This window comes from Thalassophryne amazonica, chromosome 1 (assembly GCF_902500255.1).
Source record: "Thalassophryne amazonica chromosome 1, fThaAma1.1, whole genome shotgun sequence".
NCBI lineage: Eukaryota > Metazoa > Chordata > Actinopteri > Batrachoidiformes > Batrachoididae > Thalassophryne > Thalassophryne amazonica.
Genome location: NC_047103.1, coordinates 94,963,636 through 94,987,147, shown reverse-complemented (window position 1 = coordinate 94,987,147; position 23,512 = coordinate 94,963,636). Strand labels below are relative to the sequence as shown.

The following is a 23,512-nucleotide window of genomic DNA, read 5'->3' as shown; positions in this document are numbered from 1 at the left end:
GGCTTTCCACGAAGGACATCCCCCTCCAGGTGGACTCCCCGAAACTTCAGGACAGGTACATTGGCCCCTTCAAGATCCTCAAAGTCCTCAGTCCTGCCGCAGTGAAGCTCCAACTCCCGGCTTCACTGCGGATCCATCCGGTTTTCCACGTGTCACGTATCAAACCTCATCACACCTCACCCCTCTGTGCTCCCGGACCGGCGCCCCCTCCTGCTCGGATCATCGACGGGGGGCCGGCTTGGACGGTGCGCCGGCTCCTGGACGTCCATCGGATGGGTCGGGGGTTCCAGTACTTGGTGGACTGGGAGGGGTATGGACCTGAAGAACGCTCCTGGGTGAAGAGGAGCTTCATCCTGGATCCGGCCCTCCTGGCCGACTTCTACCGTCGACACCGCAACAAGCCGGGTCGGGCGCCAGGAGGCGCCCGTTGAGGGGGGGGTCCTGTTGTGTGTGGGCCGCCAGAAGAGGAGGTACTGCTGGCCCACCACCAGTGGGCGCTCTGCCTGAAGTGCGGGCTTCAGGCACGAGAGGGCGCTGCCGCCATGGACACAGCCGGGGGTGACAGCTGTCGCTCATCTACTCAACATCATCTCACTCCATAAAGACCAGACGTCATCTCCACCTCGTTGCCGAGATATCATACTTCATTGGAGGTAATATCCTCAGCCTTTTGTAAATCTGTTTATTGTGAGTGTTTGCAGGAGAACCGGTCGTTTTTGAGGAGGCTGTGCAAGACGGCGCTCCTTTTCAGCTGAGACCGCTGCAACGCGCTGAGTGTGAGGTGGAGGTGGCATTCCCACCGTTATTGTTACTGGGTGCACACACACCCACACTTGACTGTCTTTGTTCTTCGCCAGCAGTACCAGATCCGACAGTCGGGGACGGTGATCACCTGGGAATTCGGGACTTGGCGGCTCCAGTATTCACCAGGTTCTGGGGCGGCGGAAATCGTGTGGTTCCAGCTCTCCTCAGGACAGACGTCTTCTATCCTCGAGCCTGCCCACACGTCACCTTTGTGTATTGACTGTTGTGATATTCTGAGATTGTCTGTATGTTCGTTGTGCACATTCACAACATTAAATTGTTATATTTTGGCTCATCTATTGACCGTTCATTTGCGCCCCCTGTTGTGGGTCCGTGTCACTACACTTTCCCAACACACAGCTTCAGTTGCAAACCTGAACCTGCTAAATATAGATGTTACTTACTGAGAAGGATGAGGATGAGAAGAAGGTTGCGTGCCTTCTTCATTGCAGCTGCTGTGAACAAAAGACAAATAGATTTTTTTTAAGAATAAGTTTCCTTTAGCTACAGAGTTGCATGTTCATATTCATGAACTCAGAATTGTGGCTGCCATTGTGTTGACGTGAAATGATGTCAGTATTACCTTTGTAGTGGACAGACACAATGTCCTTATCACCGTCAGTTTGTCCGACAGTGATGGGCGGCTCGTTGTCAGCAGACCTGCTGTCGTCTTTGGGCCTTACGAGTGTTGCTTTTCTTGTTGAAAACTCTGGAGAAGTGTGGGTAGACTACATGAGAACTCATAATATGAGGAAAAAGAAAAGAAACAGGCTGCCAAGAGAATATCACAATTAAAATTACAAATCAGAATGATATCGCATACCTGACAGGGGTCTCAAGGACTGAAACACTTGTCATGTGCCTGGAGTCTTTGTCCTCGTCATAAATATAACATTTCTTAGACATGAGGCGGAGACTTCTACGAGTCATGACTAGAAAGAGAGACAGAGAGAATAAAATGACATCTTAATTCAGTACTTCACAATTAAAATTCCATTATTTGTGGGTACAGTTAATCAACAACACACACTGACTGTTTAACACTAAGAATACATTCTTGTGTATCAAAAGGAATATATTGAGAGAAATATTTGGAGTAAAATATACTTGTAAAAATTTCAAATCAGTTAAGTGCAAAAAATTTAGAAATATTTAATTAGACAAAAAAAAAAAAAGAAAAAAGAATGGAAAGCTGCTGAATAGCTGATATTTATGAATTTATTTTTTTTAACTAAATTTCTTTCAGGTGGATTTTTATGGATTCAATTCCTACAACATTCATTCAATTTGGTTGCACTTAACCTCAAAGGAACAGGCTGCATGATATTTTTTCAACTCTGTTGTCATTTTCAAAATACTGATGCTTTTTTGCAGGTAAAGGGAAGTAAAGTTACTCCAAATATTAATCTGATTTGGGTTTTATGTGACAATAAGCCATATAAAATACTACGTAGTAGCAGTAAGTAGACTTATTTAACTGCACTTTTAACACAGGGGCACATTTAATGCTTTTTCAAAATGTTCAGTTTATTATAAATGATAAGTATTAAATATTTTAGATGTTCTTGCACTTCAGTATTTATTTATTCATGTTTTAAACATTATAATTAACATCATTAACATTTTTAACATATTTTAATTGTCATTATCAGCAGCTGTTTTGTGTTCTGTAAAAGGGACAAATATTTTTTTATAAAAACGGATTAAAAACAGCAGATTTTAAAAATAATTTGAGTGTCTAAAACTTTAATTTGCAAAGTACAGTGTATTAATGTTGTAGTACTACAGTCTGGAAGCTTTTCACTACACAGTAATTAAAAACTATCATCACAGAACTAATAAATTAGCTCACACAAGCTAAAAAAGGACAAACTCGAGTGTTAAAAGTCTGAATAAGTTACCTGGTTGTGATGTGAAGGAGTTCAAGTGGCTGGTTAACTAAGTCTGTCAGGAACAAACCTCAACTTAGAGTCTCTTTTCTTTTATAATGTTAGCAGACTAAAAGTTTTCAGTTTGTGTTGCTAAAACCTGCAGACTGATGAATAAAACACGGAGTGACACTCAGATGCAGCTACCAGCATCCAACTTATGCTAACAAGAGACAAAAACACACTTTGCTACGACAAATTCGCACGCACGTCACTAAGTAGCTCCCCCTCCCGAACAAAGCACACTTTGTATTAAATATTCAATTATTTAATCCTCATAATACGTCATAAAGAAACTCACTTCCGGTGACACCTCCCTCCCCTGCGAACCATACTAACTTTGGGTGACACTGCCCCTCCCCCTGCGAACCAAACTCACACTTCCGGTGACCCACAGTTTATCCTTTAATTTCTTTATGATTATTTCTTTATATATTTTTATATTTACTTATTATTTAGGTTGCATTTGAAATTTATTTGAAAGTCTGTGTAAATTGAATTAATGATTAAGCGGTTGAAGATGAGTGATTCTGATTTCCTTTGTTTTTCTTTCTTATCATATGCTCAGATTTGTTTATTTTATTTATTATTTATTGATGTATTTATTTATTTGATAATATATTTATTTATTTAAAATCTGTGGCACATTGATGTTTGTAAGTGAATGTTCAATAAAGCATGAAGAAAATCTTAAAAACTCTCAAACTTTAGTTTCTCCAACTGCACTGTTCAATCTATTTTTATTTCAACTCATGGTTCTGTTTTCCACTGTGTGTGTGTGTGTGTGTGTGTGTGTGTGTGTGTGTGTGTGTGTGTGTGTGTGTGTGTGTGTGTGTGTGTGTGTGTGTGTGTGTGTGTGTGCGCGCTCTGCCTCCACTATGTTGCATTTCTGACCTTGAGCGGTTCGTTTCCTGCACCTTTTCCTAATCTCTGTGTTTACATTCATGTGAGGTGTCTCTTGATATTATAGTCTGATGACGGCACACTCGCCTACTTCAGAGTACTCTTGACTTGGCTCGATGTCAGGAGGCCTTTCTTCACCAAAGAAAGAATTTTGCTGTCATCCACTGTAATTGTCTTCCAGACCTTTTGGTGTTGCACCAAATCATTGATTTGGCCACTCCTACAGTTTTAAGTTTGACAGGCTGAGAAACAAAATAAACCTAATAATGTCTCCTTCATTTGCACTGACATGCAGATTCACGTGAACACAACACTGTTTCACTATATTTTTCTGACAAAAGTTTGATCGGAATTCTTTCAATGCAAATAATGTATATACAGTCCTGGTCAGAATTATTGTCACATTTGTATTAGACAAGAGTTTAAAAAAGTTCGGAAAGAAATGCAAAAGAAAGATATGTGTATCGGAATATGTAATGAAATGTCCAAAGTTACTGAACAACTAAACACTTTCATATAATGAAAAAAAAAACGGAAGTAAAATGTGCGTGACAGTTATTAGTACACTTGCAGTAAATCACTTACTTTTTTGTTGTTGTTGTTTGACAATGAACATTTTTAGTTCCTTGAATATATTTTGGACTTTGCACCAATCATTAAGAATTGCAAACAGTATTATGTTTGGTAAATCTGTCTATAGGAGGGCAATTTTCAGAAACTGACTACTGAGGGAAGCCACCAAGACTCAACAACTCGCTGTGATTGGAGAAACAGTGCAGCAGATATTATTGAAGTTCAGCATTGAAGAATCAAATCCACTGAGTCGTATTTTGGACTGTTTCTGACACAAAGTATGAAAAGTATCAGACATTATAGGTCCCACAGTATGTACAGGATGAATAATTTATTTTTCTTGAGCTTAATAAATACATAAAAAAACAAGCAAATCATATTAATGTTGCTGAAGAAAGGAAAAAAACTGGAATATTTTTTGCAAAGAGTAGTTGCAAATTTATATTAATTTGACATTGATTAGTTGTAAATATTCTGAATTTATCTAAATTGTCAACCATATAAAAAAAAAAATCTCCATTTGAAAAACAAGAATATAAGCTTGATTTAATAAAAATTCATCGGTGTTGATCTTTTATGGACTTTGGATTTACAGCACTGCTGCAGCTCTGACACAAATGAACGTTGAGGTAAGCAGCTGCCTTTCTGATGAGTCATTTTAAAGCTTTTCTTTACATTTCCTGAGGTAAATATGCACATGTGCACCTGTGCATGCTTCCCAACGTCAGCATATTCAGTGACCACAAAATGCATTTTAATGCTGTTTTCTGTTTGTATAAAATAAAACTTTTTAGATGTTCAGTCTGTGATTTTTTTAAAGAGAAAACTTAACACTCGACCCATTAAAATCTTTTTAGTCCTGAATGAAAAATTGAATCCACAACAATCTAAAAATAGATCTAAGGTTCAAAAATGACATAATTATCCTTTAATATTACCTCACAGGAATATATGACACTTATCTGGGAACTACTTTTTGCGCAGGAATTCATGAAGCACGTCGGCCGCGGGCGCGTACTAACACAGAATACCCAGAAACTAGACAGTTGTTCGGCCATAACGAGCGAGGCCACTTTTAGCTTGCCATAAGCTAAGCTAGTGGCGCTCGTGAGAGTGTGTGTGGGAGGAAGAAGAAGAAGAAGAAGAAGAAGCGGAAGAAGCCCTAAACAATCATGGAGGGCTTCAGAGTGTTGGAGCTTTATAGCGGGATAGGAGGAATGCATTTTGCTTTAAAAGGTAAAATATTGTTTCAGAAGTTGATTGTACATTGTATGGTAGGCAGAACCTATGTTTTGTGAAATAGAACTTATCTACTGCTGTGTTTTATTTTATGAAGGTGTCTGCCTGCTATGTACAGAAAGTGCTTTAACTTTACTAGCAACGTAATGATAGACAAAACTCATTTCCTTGTCACCCTAACGAGCAGATATGGTTATTGTCATTAGTTCTGAGACAAAGAAATGAACCCTGGCACACTATAACACTAAATGTAGCCAGCCAGTCATCAAACATACATTTCATGTGTCATGATGTGGTGAGACTCAAGTCCAGACCAGGACACTTTTCCTTTGCAATATATTATGCAAATAATGAATGTTTATGAGTTCAATGGTACGAATATTTCATGAGGTGAACAAACCATTCAAATCAGCTTCACCTCGTTGAATGGTATGTTCCAGCTTGCACCAAATTAAATATTTGTTCCATTGAAAGAATGTAAAAACATTCATTATTTGTTTTATATGATGGCTAAAATAGATCCTTGTCACTTGATATTTTACTGATTTATAAACAACAGAAAAGGGACTTACATTTTGGTGTTCCACTGCTGCTGAAGTCCAAATTGTGATGTGTAGTCCAGTGATGCTGTGCACTGACATCAGACTTCCATTTAAAAAAAGAAAAAAAAAAGACTTTGTGTCGTTCCTCAGTCCAGTCAAAAATCGTGATGCATCCAGATGGCTTACAGCGGAGTGGATTTTGTGTGTATGTGTGTGTGTGTTACAAGAATTAGCAGTGTCACTTAGCTCGTTGTCCCCCGCACGCATATGCAAACGCAGCCAGGTCAGCACTTATGCGCGCGTGTACTACCAAAAAAGACTGTGTACATCCTCAGTGCAGTGAAAAAAAATCACGTCAGAAATAAGTCCAGATTTTCATTCTCTCTTCTTGCTAACAGCCTCCAGACAGCGTAGTGGATTTGTTTTGTGTGTGTATGCGCAAGTGTTGTGTGGGCGCATGTGCGTGCGCAAGCACGTGTGTGCATGAGCACGTGTGTGCACGCGCATGTGTGTGCACGTTTGCATGCGCGAACACGTGTGTGCGCATGAGCACGTGTGCACGCATGAGCACGTGTGCACAAGCATGTGTGTGCATGCGCAAGCATATGTGTGTGCGTGTGTGCGCTTGCACGTGTGCAGAGTGCAATGGTACCAAACGTATGGAACCAAATTTGCACTCTAAATGGAACCAAACTGCACTCTAAATGCAATGCAATACAAATGGGACAAATTAATCCATGTCATGTGATGTACAAAGCACCAATCAAATGACAAGGATCCACTCAGCTGTTATATAAATTTATTCATTCATTTTCTGCTGCTTATCTGGTCACAATGGCAACAGACTAAGCAGCTCATCCCACGTGTTCCCCATTCTTGGCCATGCCCTCTAGTCAGATTATTCCAGGGGGGATCCCAAGGTGTTCCCAAGCCAGCTGGGAGATGTCATCACTACATTGTGTGCTGGAAATTCGCCAGGACTGCCTCCCAGTTGAACACACCTGGAAGACCTCCCTGGGGAGACAACCTGGAGGCATTCTCACCAGATACCTTAATCACCTCAGTTGTCTCCTTGATGTAAAGAAGCAGCAGCTTGACTCAGAGTCCAGACTTCTCATCTTGTGCCTCCTATGCAGGAACCTCATTTCCTTCACTTGTATCTACAGCCTTGTTCTTTCTGTAATTACCCAAAGCTCATGATAGATGAGGATAGGAGTGTTAATCATTTGGTAATTTGAGGATGTTTCTGGATAAAATTGCCAGTGGCCCATTGGCCTACTCATGACAAAAGCAATGGGCCATTTTCAGCAATGTATGGGCCAACAGTGCGTGCCTGTTGTAAATAATGTCTGATTTACAGTATTTGTTGATGGTATTGTTTTAACAATGGCACATTTTCTGTTTTTGGGTGTGTGCATGTACTGTACAGTTCATTTTTAAATTTCTGATGTTAACAATAAATCAGTCAAAACCAAACTTAATTTCAAAATCATGTTTCAAACTGAACACCTTATTCTTAAATATTTCAAATATTAAGTTAAAAACCCACAATATCCAGTATGACTGGAATCCCTTTATCAGTCTCATGCTTCACTTTACCCCAACTCATGAGTAAGACCCAAAGATACTTGAACTCCTCCACTTGGTTCAATCACTCTCCAGTGACCCAGGGGAGACAATCCACCCTTTTCCAAAAGAAGACCATGGTCTCAGGTTTGGAGGCGCTGATATATTTGGTCATTCATTTTCTATACTTTCTTACTCCAATCAAGGATCACTGGGGTAGCGGGCTGCAGCCTATCCCATCGGACACTGGGGAGAAGCATGGCACAATCTGGACAGAATGCCATTCTGTCACAGGGCCACAAATAGCCAGATATAAATATATTCACACTCACATGCATTCCTATGGTCATTGGTGTTTTTATTTTTATGTATATGATGTGTGTGTGGCTGCCCAGTAGTTGACTCTGCCCTGCAGTTTAGCTGCTGACACACAGCTAAACTGGGCAAGTGCCACTGATGCTCTTTAGAGGGGTTTGGGGAAGCACATGTCTGCATTCCTCAATCTAAAAACAAATCACAATAGGAACTTTCCCCATTCTACATCTAATAGGACTTCTGTGGCTGCTAAAGATGTACCTGCAAACCCTGCGGCTAATGAATTTAACTTCCTCATATCATGAATGCATTTTTCTAAAAACTAAGGGAGCTGTTAAATAGGGGCAAAAATGCACAGTAAATAGAACCAAAATGTACGGCAAATAATGTCAGTCATACAGTGGGACAAATAATGAATATCCCATAATGTACAATCCACCAATCAAATTATAAGGAAGTATTTAGGTGTCATGTAATAGCTTTTATCGTTCTTTCTCAAGTGTTTTGCCATACACAGAGTTATACAAAGTTGCGCAAAGAATATGTGATCAACTGGGCCCAGGACTTCAGAAATTATTTTTACTCTAGTGTATCCTTCTATTCTTTCATTTCTTTTACCACATAGCTAAGGTAATTATGAAATTGAGGGATTATCATACGGGAGAAATAAACTCTGTAGCTTGAGATTTTTCTGCATTGTTGTAGTGTACTTTTTTCTAATTCTCATATATTCTTTTATGAGTGGTTTATTTTGTTTAGTCCTTTGATTCCTTGGAAAGTCTTATGTAAATTCTTATTACAATTATTCGTAGTAGTAATGAACAGATGACTTATACTCCAGGAAATACAGTACACAAAACCTAGTCCGTCATGCCGTCACAGCCCCAAGACACATACACGGTCATCTGTCAACCCTCTCACATGAGTTGTTGGGTGCTCACTTTGACCTACTTTTGCTGCTTTTTTTATATGATGGGCACCATCACTGTTTCACGAGTTACACTCATAAATTTTAAAGAGTTATTTTTTTAACTAACAGTAAGCTTCCATTACAAGGTCCCCAGTGTTCAAATGTGAGGCTCTAAAATGTCTTTTAAGTATAGTTAACTGATCAGGGTTTCTCTCTCCCCCTTCAGAGAGTTGCATATCTGCCCAGGTGGTTGCTGCTGTGGACATCAACACCATTGCCAACGAGATCTACAGGCATAATTTCCCTGAAACTCCTCTGTGGAACAAGACCATTGAGGTTTGTGATAATCGGGGAAGTAAGCATGACATTCTGATGTGTTGATGCCCTGTATTTCCCTCAGAGCACATGAGCTTAGACTTCTGTTTTTTAAATTATGTACAGGAGTAAGATGTTATTTAAAAAAAAAAATAAAGCAAACAAAACAAAAAAAAACACTATTTATGATGTCATTATTCACAGACCTACAGTAAAATGAATGAGTGGATTTAGTGATATCAGTGTCTTTAGTCTGAAACAACATACAGTAATGTTCAGAATAATAGTAGTGCTATGTGACTAAAAAGATTAATCCAGATATTGAGTATATTTCTTATTGTTACATGGGAAACAAGGTACCAGTAGATTCTCACAAATCCAACAAGACCAAGCATTCATGATATGCACACTCTTAAAGCTATGAAATTGGGCTATTAGTAAAAAAAAAAAAAAAAAAAAAAAAAAGTAGAAAAGGGGGTGTTCACAATAATAGTAGTGTGGCATTCAGTCAGTGAGTTCGTCAATTTTGTGGAACAAACAGGTGTGAATCAGGTGTCCCCTATGTAAGGATGAAGCCAGCACCTGTTGAACATGCTTTTCTCTTTGAAAGCCTGAGGAAAATGGGACGTTCAAGACATTGTTCAGAAGAACAGCGTAGTTTGATTAAATAGTTGATCGGAGAGCGGAAAACTTATACGCAGGTGCCAAAAATTATAGGCTGTTCATCTACAATGATCTCCAATGCTTTAAAATGGACAAAAAAAACAGAGACGCGTGGAAGAAAACGGAAAACAACCATCAAAATGGATAGAAGAATAACCAGAATGGCAAAGGCTCACCCATTGATCAGCTCCAGGATGATCAAAGACAGTCTGGAGTTACCTGTAAGTGCTGTGACAGTTAGAAGACACCTGTGTGAAGCTAATTTATTTGCAAGAATCCCCCGCAAAGTCCCTCTGTTAAATAAAAGACGTGCAGAAGAGGTTACAATTTGCCAAAGAACACATCAACTGGCCTAAAGAGAAATGGAGGAATATTTTGTGGACTGATGAGAGTAAAATTGTTCTTTTTGGCTCCAAGAGCCGCAGACAGTTTGTGAGATGACCCCCAAACTCTGAATTCAAGCCACAGTTCACAGTGAAGACAGTGAAGCATGGTGGTGCAAGCATCATGATATGGGCATGTTTCTCCTACTGTGGTGTTGGGCCTATATATCACATACCAGGTATCATGGATCAGTTTGGATATGTCATAATACTTGAAGAGGTCATGTTGCCTTACGCTGAAGAGGACATGCCCTTGAAATGGGTGTTTCAACAAGACAGTGACCTCAAGCACACTAGTAAATGAGCAAAATCTTGGTTCCAAACCAACAAAATTAATGCCTCGCAGATGTGAAGAAAACATGAAAAACTGTGGTTATACAACTAAGTACTAGTTTAGTGATTCACAGGATTACTAAAAAAGCAGTTTGAACATAATAGTTTTGAGTTTGTAGCATCAACAGCAGATGCTACTATTATTGTGAACACCCCTTTTTCTACTTTTATACTAATAGCCCAATTTCATAGCCTTAAGAGTGTGCATATCATGAATGCTTGGTCTTGTTGGATTTGTGAGAATCTGCTGAATCTACTGGTACCTTGTTTCCCATGTAACAATAAGAAATATACTCAAAACCTGGATTAATCTTTTTAGTCACATAGCTCTACTATTATTCTGAACACTATTGTATGTCTTTGCAGAGCTCTAGTATAGAATAGAATCGAATGCCTTTATTGTCATTGCATGTTGATATCCAGTGAAAATTGATATCTTTCTTGAAAACAAAAATTCTCTCTGCTCATCCATTCACACTATGCACCCACATTAAAAGAAATGTGAAGTGAATAAACAACTGCAAAACTATGTTAAAAAAAAAAATCATTCATTCATTCATTTTCTGTCTATGCATATTCCAGTCAAGCGTTACAGGGAGCTGGAGCCAATCCCAGCAGTCATAGGGCGAAAGGCAGAGTACACCCTGGACAGGACAGCAGTCAACAGCAGGGCTACATAGAGACAGACCAACAGTCATGTTGTCACATGCAGTCAATCCCTTACTTGATCTGTTAGCCATGTGTCACTGCTAAGCAGAGCCAGAGCCTCTGAGGAGCTCAACGGTATGTGTGGAAACAAGTCTGCTTTCCTCAATCCAGTGAAAAAGAGCTTCTGCAGCCTCTAAAGATGTTGCCACAAACACTACAACTGCTGGCTACTTTCCTGGTATCATGGAAGCATTTTTACGAAAAGCTAATTGAGGCCTTCAATAGAGTGAAGTGAATGAGACAAAAATACACAGCAAATAGTACAGAAATGCGTTGTACATGACGTTACTCACACAGTGGGACAAATGATGAATGTCAGTTGACATACAGTTCACCAGACAAATGATGAATGTCAGTTGACATACAGTTCACCAGTCAAATGACAAGGATCTATTTAGACATCCTATAATGGTGTTTATATATATATATATATTTGGATAAATGTTATTTACTGTATTGTTCATGTTAAAATGTAAACTTTTGGAACATGTTACAGGTGTGAAATTTGTAATTTGTATTTTTAAGGATAATTCCTTTAGCTCAACCTTTGTGTGAGCATTGCGCTCTTATTTTCAGTAATTCATGGTTATGAGCCTGTAGCATGTAGAGGCTCACTGAACGGTGAGCTACAGTTTGAAAAGCAACTTTGTTCATGTTCTTTCTTCATAGGGCATCCCACTTGAAGATTTCAATAGACTGTCATTTGATATGATTTTGATGAGTCCTCCTTGCCAGCCTTTCACCAGGTACATATATATTTTGAGTTTGTGTATGTGTGTATGTCTCTCTCTCTCTCTCTCTCTCTGTCTCTCTCTCTCTCTCTCTCTCTCTCTCTCTCTCTCTCTCTATCTATATATCTATATCTATATCTATATATATATATATATATATATATATATATATATATATATATACACACACACAGTTGTAGGTAAAAGTTTGGGCACCCCTGATGATTTCCATTATTTTCCTTTATAAATCATTGGTTGTTTAGATCAGCAATTTCAGTTAAATATATCATATAGCAGATAAACACAGTGATATTTGAGAAATGAAATGAAATGAAGTTTATAGGATTTACAGGAAGTGTGCAATAATTCTTTAAAAAAAAATTATGCAGGTGCATAAATTTGGGCACCCCAACAGAAAAAAATAGATCAATATTTAGTAGATCCTCCTTTTGCAGATATAACAACTTCTAAACCCTTCCTATAGCTTCCATTGAGAGTCTGGATTCTGGTTGAAGGTAGTCTGGACCATTCTTCTTTACATCTCAGGTTTGTTGGTTTCCGAACATGGACAGCCCGCTTAAAATCACACCACAGATTTTCGATAATATTTAGGTCTGGGGACTGAGATGGTCATTCCAGAATGTTGTACTTATTCCTCTGCATGAATCCCTTAGTAGATTTTGAGCAGTGTTTAGGGTTGTTGTCTTGTTGAAAGATCCAGCCCCGGCACAACTGCAATTTTGTCATTGATTCATGAACATTGTTCTCAAGAATTTGCTGATATTGACTGGAATCCATGTGACGCTCAACTTTAACAAGATTTCCAGTACCTGCACTGGCCACACAGCATGATGGAACCACCTCCAAATTTTACTGTAGGTAGCAAGCGTTTTTCTTGGAATGCTGTGTTCTTTTTCAGCCGTGCATACAGCCCCTTGTTATGTCCAAATAACTCAATTTTAGTTCATCAGTCCACAGCACCTTATTCCAAAATGAAGCTGGCTTCTCCAAATGTGGTTTAGCACACCTCAATTGACTCGGTTTGTGGCATGTACGCAGAAAAGGCTTCCTCTGCATTACAGCATCATACAACATCTCTTTGTGCAAAGTGCGCTGTGTAGTTGAATGATACACAGAGACACTATCTGCAGCAAGATCATGTTGTAGGTCTTTGGAGCAGGTCTGTGGGTTGACTATGACTGTTTTCACCATCCTTTGCTGAGATTTTTCTTGGCCTGCCACTTTGGGCCTTAACTAGTACTGTGCCTGCGGTCTTCCATTTCCTCACTGTGTTCCCACAGTGGAAACTGACAGCTGAAATCTCTGAGATAGCTTTTAGTATCTTTCCACTAAACCATGATGTTGAACAGTCTTTGTTTTCAGGTAATTTGAGAGTTGTTTAGAGGCTCCCATGTTGCCACTCATTAGAAGAGATGCAAAGAGGGGAAGCATTTGCAAATGGCCACCTTAAATACCCTTTCTCATGATCGGATTCACCTGTGTAAGGAGGTCAAGGGTCATTGAGCTTACCAAACAAATTTTGTGTTCCAATAATTAGTGCTAAATGTATTCAAATCAATAAAATGACAAGGGTGCCCAGGTTTATGCACCTGCCTAATTTTATTTAAAGAATTATTGCATGCTTTCTGTAAATACTAGAAACTTCATTTCACTATGATATATTTAACTGAAATTTCTGATCCAAACAACCAATGATTTATAAAGGAAAATCATGAAAATTATCAGGAGTGCCCAAACTTTTGCTTACAACTGTATATATAGGAATAGTTTGCACCGTGTGTCATGGGGTAACATGATAACTCAGAAGCCAATGGATGTCGACTTTGTTTGACCTTTACTTTTCAAACCAAGCATTCAACACAGTCAAATCTATTCCATTCATTAATCCTATTCGCTCAATCAATAATTTGCACCACTTTTTACCAGAATTGGAGCAACTTTAATTTTTGACCCCTGTATATACTGAAGTAACCTTTGTCACCATTCTTGCTTTTTTTTACCCCATAACTCCATAACATTAAATGGACTGCATTTACATAGCACTTTTCCATCTGCATCAGATGCTCAAAGCGTCAGTAATACCTCATATTCACCCCGATGTGAGGGTACTGCCATACAAGGTACTCACTACACACTACACACTAGGGGATTAAGGACCTTTCCCAAGGGCCCTTAATGATTTTTTGGTCAGGCTGGGATTTGAACCGAAGATCCTCTGATCTCAAGCCCAACGCTTAACCACTAGACTATCACCTCGCCAACATTCAGTCATATATATTCCAAAATATACCTTTTTGGAATATTTATGATCAGACAACAAATAATATGGTGCTAGCATGTTCCCCATGGGATCCATGGGCTGTAGATTGGTTATTGTTTATAAAATAGGTAGCTGACATTTTTCAAGGGTGGTAATAAGTCCAGAATGTTTTTACAATCTTAGGATTCAGCAGTCTTTAGAAGAATAAGTCAACCCTATCTTCCCCCTGTCAATTACTTTTTCAATGTTCATTTACTGTCTTAATGTATTTATAAATTGTTTTGGTTCTTGTTATCATATACACACTATTATTATTATTATTAGTGAAGGACTTCAAGTACCTTGCGGTCTTGTTCACATGTGTGGGGACAGTGGAGCGTGAGATTGGCCGGAGAATCGGTGCAGCAGGGGCAGTGTTGCATTTGCTCTACCGTACTATTGTGACGCAAAGGGAGCTGAGCCAAAAGGCGAAGCTGTCAATCTTCATTCCTACTCACCTATGGTAATGAACGAAAGAACTAGATTGCAGGTACAAGCGGCCGAAATGGGCTTCCTTAGGAGGGTGGCTGGTGTCTCCCTTAGTGATATGGTGAGGAGCTTGGAGTAGAACCGTTACTCCTCGAGTTGAAAGGAGCCAGCTGAGGTGGTTCGGGCATCTGGTAAGGATGCCCCCTGGGAACCCTAACCCAGGACTAGGTGGAGGGATTATATCTCCACACTGGCCTGGGAACGCTCGGGATCCCCCAGTCAGAGGTGGTCAAGGTGGCCTAGGAAAGGGAAGTCTGGGGTCCCCTGCTGGAGCTGTTGCCCCCGCGGCCCAATCCCGAATAAGCGGTTGAAGATACGTGAGTGATGATTGACTATTATTATTATTATTATATGTTTTTACTTCTATTTTGTCATTTGATTTTTAAATACACCACAGTGGAAATAAGTGTTTTCACTTTCTTGTGTCATCTGAGTATTTTAAAATAGTCACGCACCCATGCTTTTAATATAAAGATGATTTATCACCCCCTACTGGAATGGAGTGTGAGTCCAGAATGTAATTAGCAATGTTAGCTAGTATCCATAGTTTCTCCAAAAGTATTAGTGCTATCAATGTTCTGTTTTCACAGCGTTCATCCTTGACCCAAAATACATAAGCATACCAAATGGCATATGTCAACTCTCCCCAGTTTGTCCGTGATTGAAGTTATATGCACTCACGCACATATGTATGCATGGAGGGAGAGCTTTTTGTCTTTTCCGCATTCTGCTGCAAGTAGTTGCTTCTATTTTTACACATGCACAAACAGTGGTGGAAGACATCAAACGCAGTACAATTTTCACTCATGGTACCGGCAACATGACACTTATCTAAACTGACTAAACCAATTGAACTAATAATCACAATGAATCAATACCAATAACAACACTGTTAAACTAACACCACTGTTAAACTAACATGAACCACAATAACAACATTTAAAAACCAGAATTTCCATGGCGCATTGTAGCACAACATCCATTGTTTACTGGTTAGCTAAAATCGCTAATTTCTACAAAAATATTTGTCCTATCAACTCTCCGGTTTTGCAGCATTCATCCTTGATCCAAAATATATAAGCATAACAAATGGCAAATGGCAGGTCTCTCCGGTTTCTCTGTGATCGAAGCGGCACACAGGCATACACACAGAGGCCACTTGGCTTTTATAATATAGTTAGTGTTCAGTGTAATTGGAGCATCTTTAAATTTTGACCCCTGTGTAAGTCTTCAATTGACCCCTACCTGGGAGCCAATTGAAAATTCAAGTGGCCAGTCAGTTTTTTCAAGAGTACAGTCTAAAGGTGCCCTGAGACTTGCGTGACTTTGATCCAGGCACTTGCACGCACATCATCGTGCAAGTCCCAGCTGGACGCCATGCTTTATTCCACTGGCTGCCATGCATTGTGCACTGGACGCTGTGTATATAAAATAATTATTTTGTAGTGGATTAATCATTTTCTGTCCAAGTTCGCTGTTGACGGCCTCTAATCGTTTCCAGAATCACAGCGAACTGCTCCAGCTGCTGCTTTTCTCGCGCATTGAATGAAGTCGAGAAAGCATTTAGAGCCATCTAAAAAGGTAATTATTTGACAGGTTTATATTGTAATGACTTGGTAAAACAGTTGCATGTTCTTTCCTTCTTGTGCGTAGCTGTAAAAGTATGTTTGTGATGGATTTAACATCTCATTATAAGCATTCAGACGGGCTGCGCTCTGATGCGGTGCACTGACGCAGTCACTCACACTGTTCACTTCTTTACTCGACTTGACGAGCTGCACGTAGTGTTGGCAAGTAGATTGCACAGCGTTCACTACCACTTCCCGTTTGTTGCATGACATTTATGCGTGAAAGTTTTTTTTTTTTTTTTGGGGATATTTCAAAATTCTCTTTGCACAATTACATGCACCGGCGCCCCCTCACATTCAGTCTACACCTGTTAATGACAGGTGATTTACTAGGTAATTTACTCTCCTGCACGACACAGTACGTGCAAGTTTGTGCATCAGACCTATCCAAGATGGCGCCACGTGAAGGCGCCCTGGTATTCTGGTGCTCCCTGTTTTGTGTTTTTGTGCGTAAATCAAGTGTCATCGTGCTCCTACACCCGCGAGGAGCTTCTAAACTTCAGATCATCAACACCCACGGACATTACGCCAGTTTTTTAGTGCCTGCAGCTGAACTGGTTCACTTTTTGGCCAAAAGAGTGAGACGCTGGCGGAGAGGAAAACGAGCTGGAGCTCTCATGTGCCTCAGACGAAGGGGCACGCGCACGCCCCTACCTGGGATATTTCTCTCCAACGTCCGCTCACTCCACAACAAGATGGATGAGCCGTCACTGCTGATGAAGAAGAATAGAGATTTCTCCTCATCTTGTGTACTGTGCTTCACGGAGACGTGGTTAAATGCGCAGACACCAGACTGCGCGCTCCAACTAGAGGGATTCCAACTCCTCCGCGCAGACAGAGACCGAGCACTCTCTGGTGGAAAAACTAGAGGGGGAGGACTCTGCTTCTATATCAACAACGCCTGGTGCTCCGATGTGACTGTGATCTCCCAACACTGCTGTCCCTCTCTGGAATATCTCCTCATAAACTGCAGACCGTTCTACTCTCCACGTGAGTTTAACTCTTTCATACTTTGCTCTGTGTATATTCCACCGAGCGCGGACGTGCACAAGGCCGAGTGCGCGCTCGCGGATCAGATTATGAGCGTGGAGAGAGACTTTCCAGACTCTCTTGTTATAATTCTCGGTGATTTTAACAAAGGGAATCTCAGTCAGGAATTACCAAAATACAAACAGTTTGTTAAATGCCCGACCAGAGAAGGGAGCACGTTAGATCATTGTTATACGACAGTGAGTGGTGCGTACCGAGCGGTGGCCCGTTCAGCTTTGGGACTCTCAGATCACGTGATGGTCCACTTGATCCCCGCATACAGACAGAGACTAAAACTCTCTAAACCTGTTGTGAGGACATCTAAAGTGTGGAGCAATGAAGCTGTGGAGGAGCTACGCGCGTGCTTGGGCACTACAGATTGGGATATGTTTGAGGCTTCGACAGACAGTCTAGATGACTACACGGACACTGTGACGTCATATATTCATTTCTGTGAAAACAGCATCATCCCACAGCGCACCAGGGTGAGATATAACAATGACAAGCCCTGGTTCACACCTAAACTCCGGCAGCTCCGTCAGCAGAAAGAGGTGGCTTTCAGAGAAGGAGACAGAGACAGCTATAGAGGTGCAAAGTACAGATTTATCAAGGAGGTGGCAAAGGCTAAATCCATGTACAGTTCACGTCTGCAGCAAAGGTTCTCTGCCAATGACTCAGCCTCTGTGTGGAGGGGGCTGAAAGAGATCACCAACTACAAGCCCAAAGCACCTCGTTCTCTTGACGACCTGAAGCTGACCAACGACCTGAACGTCTTCTATTCACGCTTTGAAGACAAGGACTCACACCTCCCCACCTCCCACACAACTGGATATTCAAACACCATGGACCTCCCCCGTCTCACCGCTGCCCTCCCCCCTCCCCCCGTTGCCCTCTCCGTCCAAGAGGAGGACGTGAGAAGTCATTTCAAAAGGCTGAATCCACGTAAGGCCCCGGGCCCAGACTGTGTCTCTCCTGCCACCCTGAGACACTGTGCTGATGAGCTGGCCCCAGTCTTCACGGGGATCTTCAACACCTCCCTGGAGTCATGCCATGTTCCAGTCTGCTTCAAGTCCTCCATTATAGTTCCAGTCCCCAAGAAACCACGCATCACTGGACTTAATGACTACAGGCCTGTGGCTCTCACGTCTGTAGTCATGAAGACCTTCGAACGCCTGGTTTTATCCCACCTGAAGTCCATCACCGACCCCCTCCTAGACCTCCTGCAGTTTGCCTACAGAGCCAACAGGTCTGTAGACGTCATAAACCTGGCCCTGCACTCCATCCTGCAGCACCTGCACTCCCCAGGAACCTACGCTAGGATCCTGTTTGTGGACTTCAGCGCTGCATTCAACACCATCCTTCAGGCTTTGCTCCAGGACAAGCTTTCTCTGCTCCACGTGCCCGACTCCACCTGCAGGTGGATCACAGACTTCCTGACGGACCGGAGTTAGCATGTGAGGCTGGGAAAGAATGTCTCGAACACTCGGGCTCTCAGCACAGGATCTCCACAGGGCTGTGTCCTTTCCCCTCTGCTCTTCTCCCTGTACACTAACTGCTGCACCTCCAGCCACGACTCCGTAAAGCTCATCAAGTTTGCGGATGACACCACCCTCATCGGACTCATTTCGGATGGGGATGAGTCTGCCTACAGGAGGGAGGTGGACCGGCTGGTGACCTGGTGTAGCAGCAACAACTTGGAGCTCAACGCCCAGAAAACAGTGGAGATGATCGTGGACTTCAGGAAAGCCACAGCCCCCCCGCCCTCCCTCGCCCTCACCAACAGCCTCATCACCACTGTGGACTGTCACCGCATCCTTGGCACCACCATCACCCAGGACCTCAAGTGGGAGTCAACCATCAGCTCCCTCATCAGGAAGGCCCAGCAGAGGATGTACTTCCTGTGGCAGCTGAAGAAGGCCAAGCTGCCTGTCCAGCTGATGGTGCAGTTCTGCACGGCCATCATCGAGTCCATCCTCTGCTCCTCCATCACGGTGTGGTACGCCGGGGCCACAGCCAGGGATAGACACAGACTGCAGCGCATTGTGGCCTCTGCTGAGAAGGTGATCGGCTGTAGCCTTCCATCTCTCCACGACCTGCATGTCTCCAGGACTCTGGGCCGAGCAGGTCAGATCACAGCCGACCCTTCTCACCCTGCACACAGTCTATTCAAACCACTCCCCTCGGGCAGGAGGCTACGGTCCATCCGGACCAGAACCTCCCGCCATAAGAACAGTTTCTTCCCCTCTCATGAACTCCTCATAACTCAGTCACCTTAACCTTAACTCTGTCACTTTATCATTTTATCACGGGTCACTTTAGACAATGTGCTTTGGTTTTAATTGCACTCCTCCTTTTTTACTGTTCCTCTTTCTTTCTGTTTTTCTGTTGCACACAGCCTTTCATATTTCATGTCATTTTTTATCTTATATTTTGTCTTATTTTGGCACATATTGTATATTTTATCTTAGCATTTTATATTGCTCTCTGTTTAATGTTGCACCATTATATCGAAGCAAATTCCTAGTCTGTGAATCCTGTTCATTGGCAATGGCAGTAAACTTCTTCTGATTCAAATTTGTGCAAGTGTCAGGGGGCCTTAAGGAGTATTTGTGCCAAATGGTGCTGGCTTCACCATTTGAAAGATTCCCCTGTAAATGTTTCTGTTATTTGCTGCACTATTCTGCACCTGACTATTTTTAGTTGTGCAAGTGGTATCATGGTTTATATGACATGGGTGTCAGGCATACAAATGACAACTGCATCACAGCCCAATCTTTAACCCTCTGGAGTCGAATGACGTGCCTCCGCGTCAAAAGTTACATGACCTAATTAAGTGGATGTAACACCCAGTCCTCTGCACTCTGAGTCTCCCTTTGAATGCGTGTTAAACGTGCAGTCTTCAACCTTTATAATACTTTTTAAATTTAGTTAATAGGCCTAGTATCACTTGACTTAGGAGTATTTTTTACACCATGTGTTTTCATGAATATTATTGTCAGTTTTGCTGCGTGTTTATGTACACACATGCTGCGACAGCGGTGGGAAGAAACATGACTCCTTCTTTTTCATTGGTGGGAAAACGCAGGAGCTAACCAATCAGAAGTCACACCCCATGTGTGTTTGATCATAGCCCACTGACCCCACATGGTTTTGCTTGTGGGTGCGCACTTCGTGCAAACAGTTTTTTTTTTCTTACTTCTCTCCCCTCTCCCCACAGCAACACAAGTAAAAAAACAAAACAAAACATGAATTTGTCTTTATCACTGGTGGAAAAAATAAACTACATAAGCCAATAACAATTATCCCCAAGTCACATAATTTAGTTGCTGAAGGAATATTGTGGGTGATTCAGTGAGGAGAGAGAAAAGCAGACAGCGATTAGAGCTTTGGTATTTGAGAGATTTGAGAAGTATTTGGCGTGTTTGGAGTGTGTGTTATTTTGGTGTAGTATTTAGTGTGAGTGGTTGAGGTTGTGAAGTGTGGTTAATGCACTTGGTTTCAGTGTGGAAGGTTCCCGGTTCAAATCCCATCCCTGCCACATTTCTCCATGTAATGTGGAGTTGTGTCAGGAAGGGCATCCGGCGTAAACCTTGTGCCAAGTCAACGCGCAGGTCCACCTTGGATTTGCTGTGGCGACCCCGAATGCAAACACGGGAGCAGCCGAAGGGACTTACTATTTAGTGTGTGTGGTTGTGTTTTTTTTTTTTTTGTAAAAAATTAGGCGACTTATGAATGCTGAGCAAGCGCTTCAGTTTTTTTTTTTATTGGAGCAAGATGGCGCGCGCAGAGCATCATCAGAGTCTGAACCAGACAGTGAGGATTCTGATGATGAAAGAGATGATCCCTCTTTTGTACTGGATGAGCAACCAGAGCAGGTGGATCCACCGACGTGCGCACAGATTTCCACAGTGGATTGGATCACCCGCTTCTCTTTGCAGCTTCTCCAGGACTCACGCGCTACAGAGCTACACCCCAGCGCCTAGTCCTGGAGCAGAGCAGGATGCAGACACACACTGCTCCAGCGGTGGCTCCAGGCATGGAGAACACAGGAGTCAGAGTAGAGATCCCCCCCCAAAAAAGTCCAAAACACCTTTTTCTATTGTTTTTTTGTTTGTTTGTTTTTTTCTTTTCTTTTTTTTACCACTAACACAGTCAGGATAGTCTGTACAAACACCAATTAAAAAAAGCTACAAAACAATAAATTAGGGAAAAATACACATGGATATTGAGGTGGAATAGCTGTACAAATTTTGGGAGCTTCTGATGTGCATTGGACAGGATTTTTTTTTTCTGAGTGGCACAAATATAATTTGTGTGGCATCATTTTGCATGTAAATAACCACAAAAATGCCTGAAGCATTTCCTAATTTTAATGTGAATTGTTGTATGTAACTTTTACATATATTTTTGAAATTTGCGTTTGTATTTGCATTCTAAGTTATAAAAATGGTTCATTAAATATATTTCTGTTTTTCACAGTAAAAAACTAACTTTTTTCTGAATCGAATTTTAGGTTTTGGGGTCACTGTTTTAATGCAGTATGTCACAATGAAAGAAAAACTGTAAAGTCACACAGGTGAGGTTGGGCTAAAAAATGACACAAACAAGGCAAAGTAAACAGTTTTTTTAAGGTAAATTCTGAAGGTAAAACCAAAAGTAATCAAAAATGCCAAATTATACCCAAAACACCAGTGGGTTAAGTCACTGATGACACACCACCATGTAGACAACACATCGATGACAGCTTGGACTTTCATTTTGGTTTCTTATAAGTTTGTGATTTGTTATGGCTTTTGCTATTTGAAAATCTCAATCTAAATCTACACAATCAAGTTAACAACCATGAACTGCAGTTGGACTCATGACTTCAGTTTATCAATAGCCCAGAAAGCAACCTGATGACATGAATTAACACCATTTTTGCACACAGATGAAAAAGATTGAGAATCCATAAGGTGACACTTGAATGTGAACTGCGCTACTTCATGGAAACATTTGACCACAGTTTCCTCTGTTCTCTTTGTTTAATTCTTGTGTTACATGTTTTGCTAAAATTGCAGTGTGCTGTGTTTTCCATCAGTTTGGTTATGCATCATTAACTGAAATCTGTCTGTTGGGGTGGCCAAGCAGTTAGTGCGCTTGTTTCTCCTGCGGAAGGTTCTCGGTTCAAACCCCACCCCTGCCCCTTCTCCATGTAATATGGAGTTGCATCAGGAAGGGCATCCAGCATGCCAATTCAATATGGCGACCCTGAACGAAAACAAGGGAGAAGCCGAGGGAACTTACTTTAACTGAACTCTTTGTCTGTGTGAAGGATAGGACTTCAGGGTGATGTTGCTGATCCAGAACCAAGAGCTTTCTCTACATTCTTGATCTACTACCAAGGTATTTAATCTCTGTATTTACAACAGCTTTTCTCTTCACTGTTTGTACTCAAGAATTTTAAAGTTGATACCACTGAGTTCCCATTTTAACTGGATAACTAGGCACACCCAGAAGCCCATCTCTCACACATTTAGAAATAGTTTGCTCCAATCAAAGCCCTTTTATGGCATTTAATAAAACTACTGTTAGGATTTACTAAAGATGCATCGTGATAGGTTAGTGATGGAAAGGCATGGATAGAGTTAATCTGATAGACTTTTAAACATGGTTACTATTACTAAATGACTCTTCTGTTTTCCTTCATGTAAAATCCATGTGATGATGTGATAAGGCTGCACAAGCGTCCACGCTTCATCCTGCTGGAGAATGTGAAAGGTTTTGAGACCTCCTCTGCAAGGTAACCACACCACCAGGATACTTGTTGACCTCTAATGAGGACTTGCAGAAAGGGCTGGTACTCTGTAGTTCTGACTGACTTCACAGACAGTCACACAGAGTAAAACAAGACCAATCACAGATTTCTGACATCCGCCAATCCAGATCCCGATCACCTCCAAAATGCAATGGAGCCTTCCATGCCCTAATATCTAAATGTAAATATGAATATACAGTGGCTTGAAAAAGTATTCAGCCCCCTTGAACTTTTCCACATTTTGTCACATTACAGCCACAAACATAAATCTATTTGTTGTTATTCCATGTGAAAGACCACACAAAGTGGTTTACAATTGAGAAGTGGAACAAAAAT

The 23,512-nt window shown here is 41.3% G+C and overlaps 1 protein-coding gene across 1 annotated transcript in view; it reads left to right on the top strand.

Moving 5' to 3' along the window:
* Positions 1–5,335: 5,335 nt before the first annotated feature.
* trdmt1 (tRNA aspartic acid methyltransferase 1) overlaps positions 5,336–23,512 on the top strand; it is a 45,922-nt gene continuing 27,745 nt past the window's right edge. The window contains 6 exon segments of the mRNA XM_034172823.1: positions 5,336–5,444; positions 9,007–9,116; positions 11,852–11,928; positions 22,694–22,719; positions 22,722–22,764; positions 23,096–23,161. Of these exon segments, the coding sequence (XP_034028714.1) occupies positions 5,381–5,444; positions 9,007–9,116; positions 11,852–11,928; positions 22,694–22,719; positions 22,722–22,764; positions 23,096–23,161 (386 nt within the window). The 5' untranslated portion in view covers positions 5,336–5,380.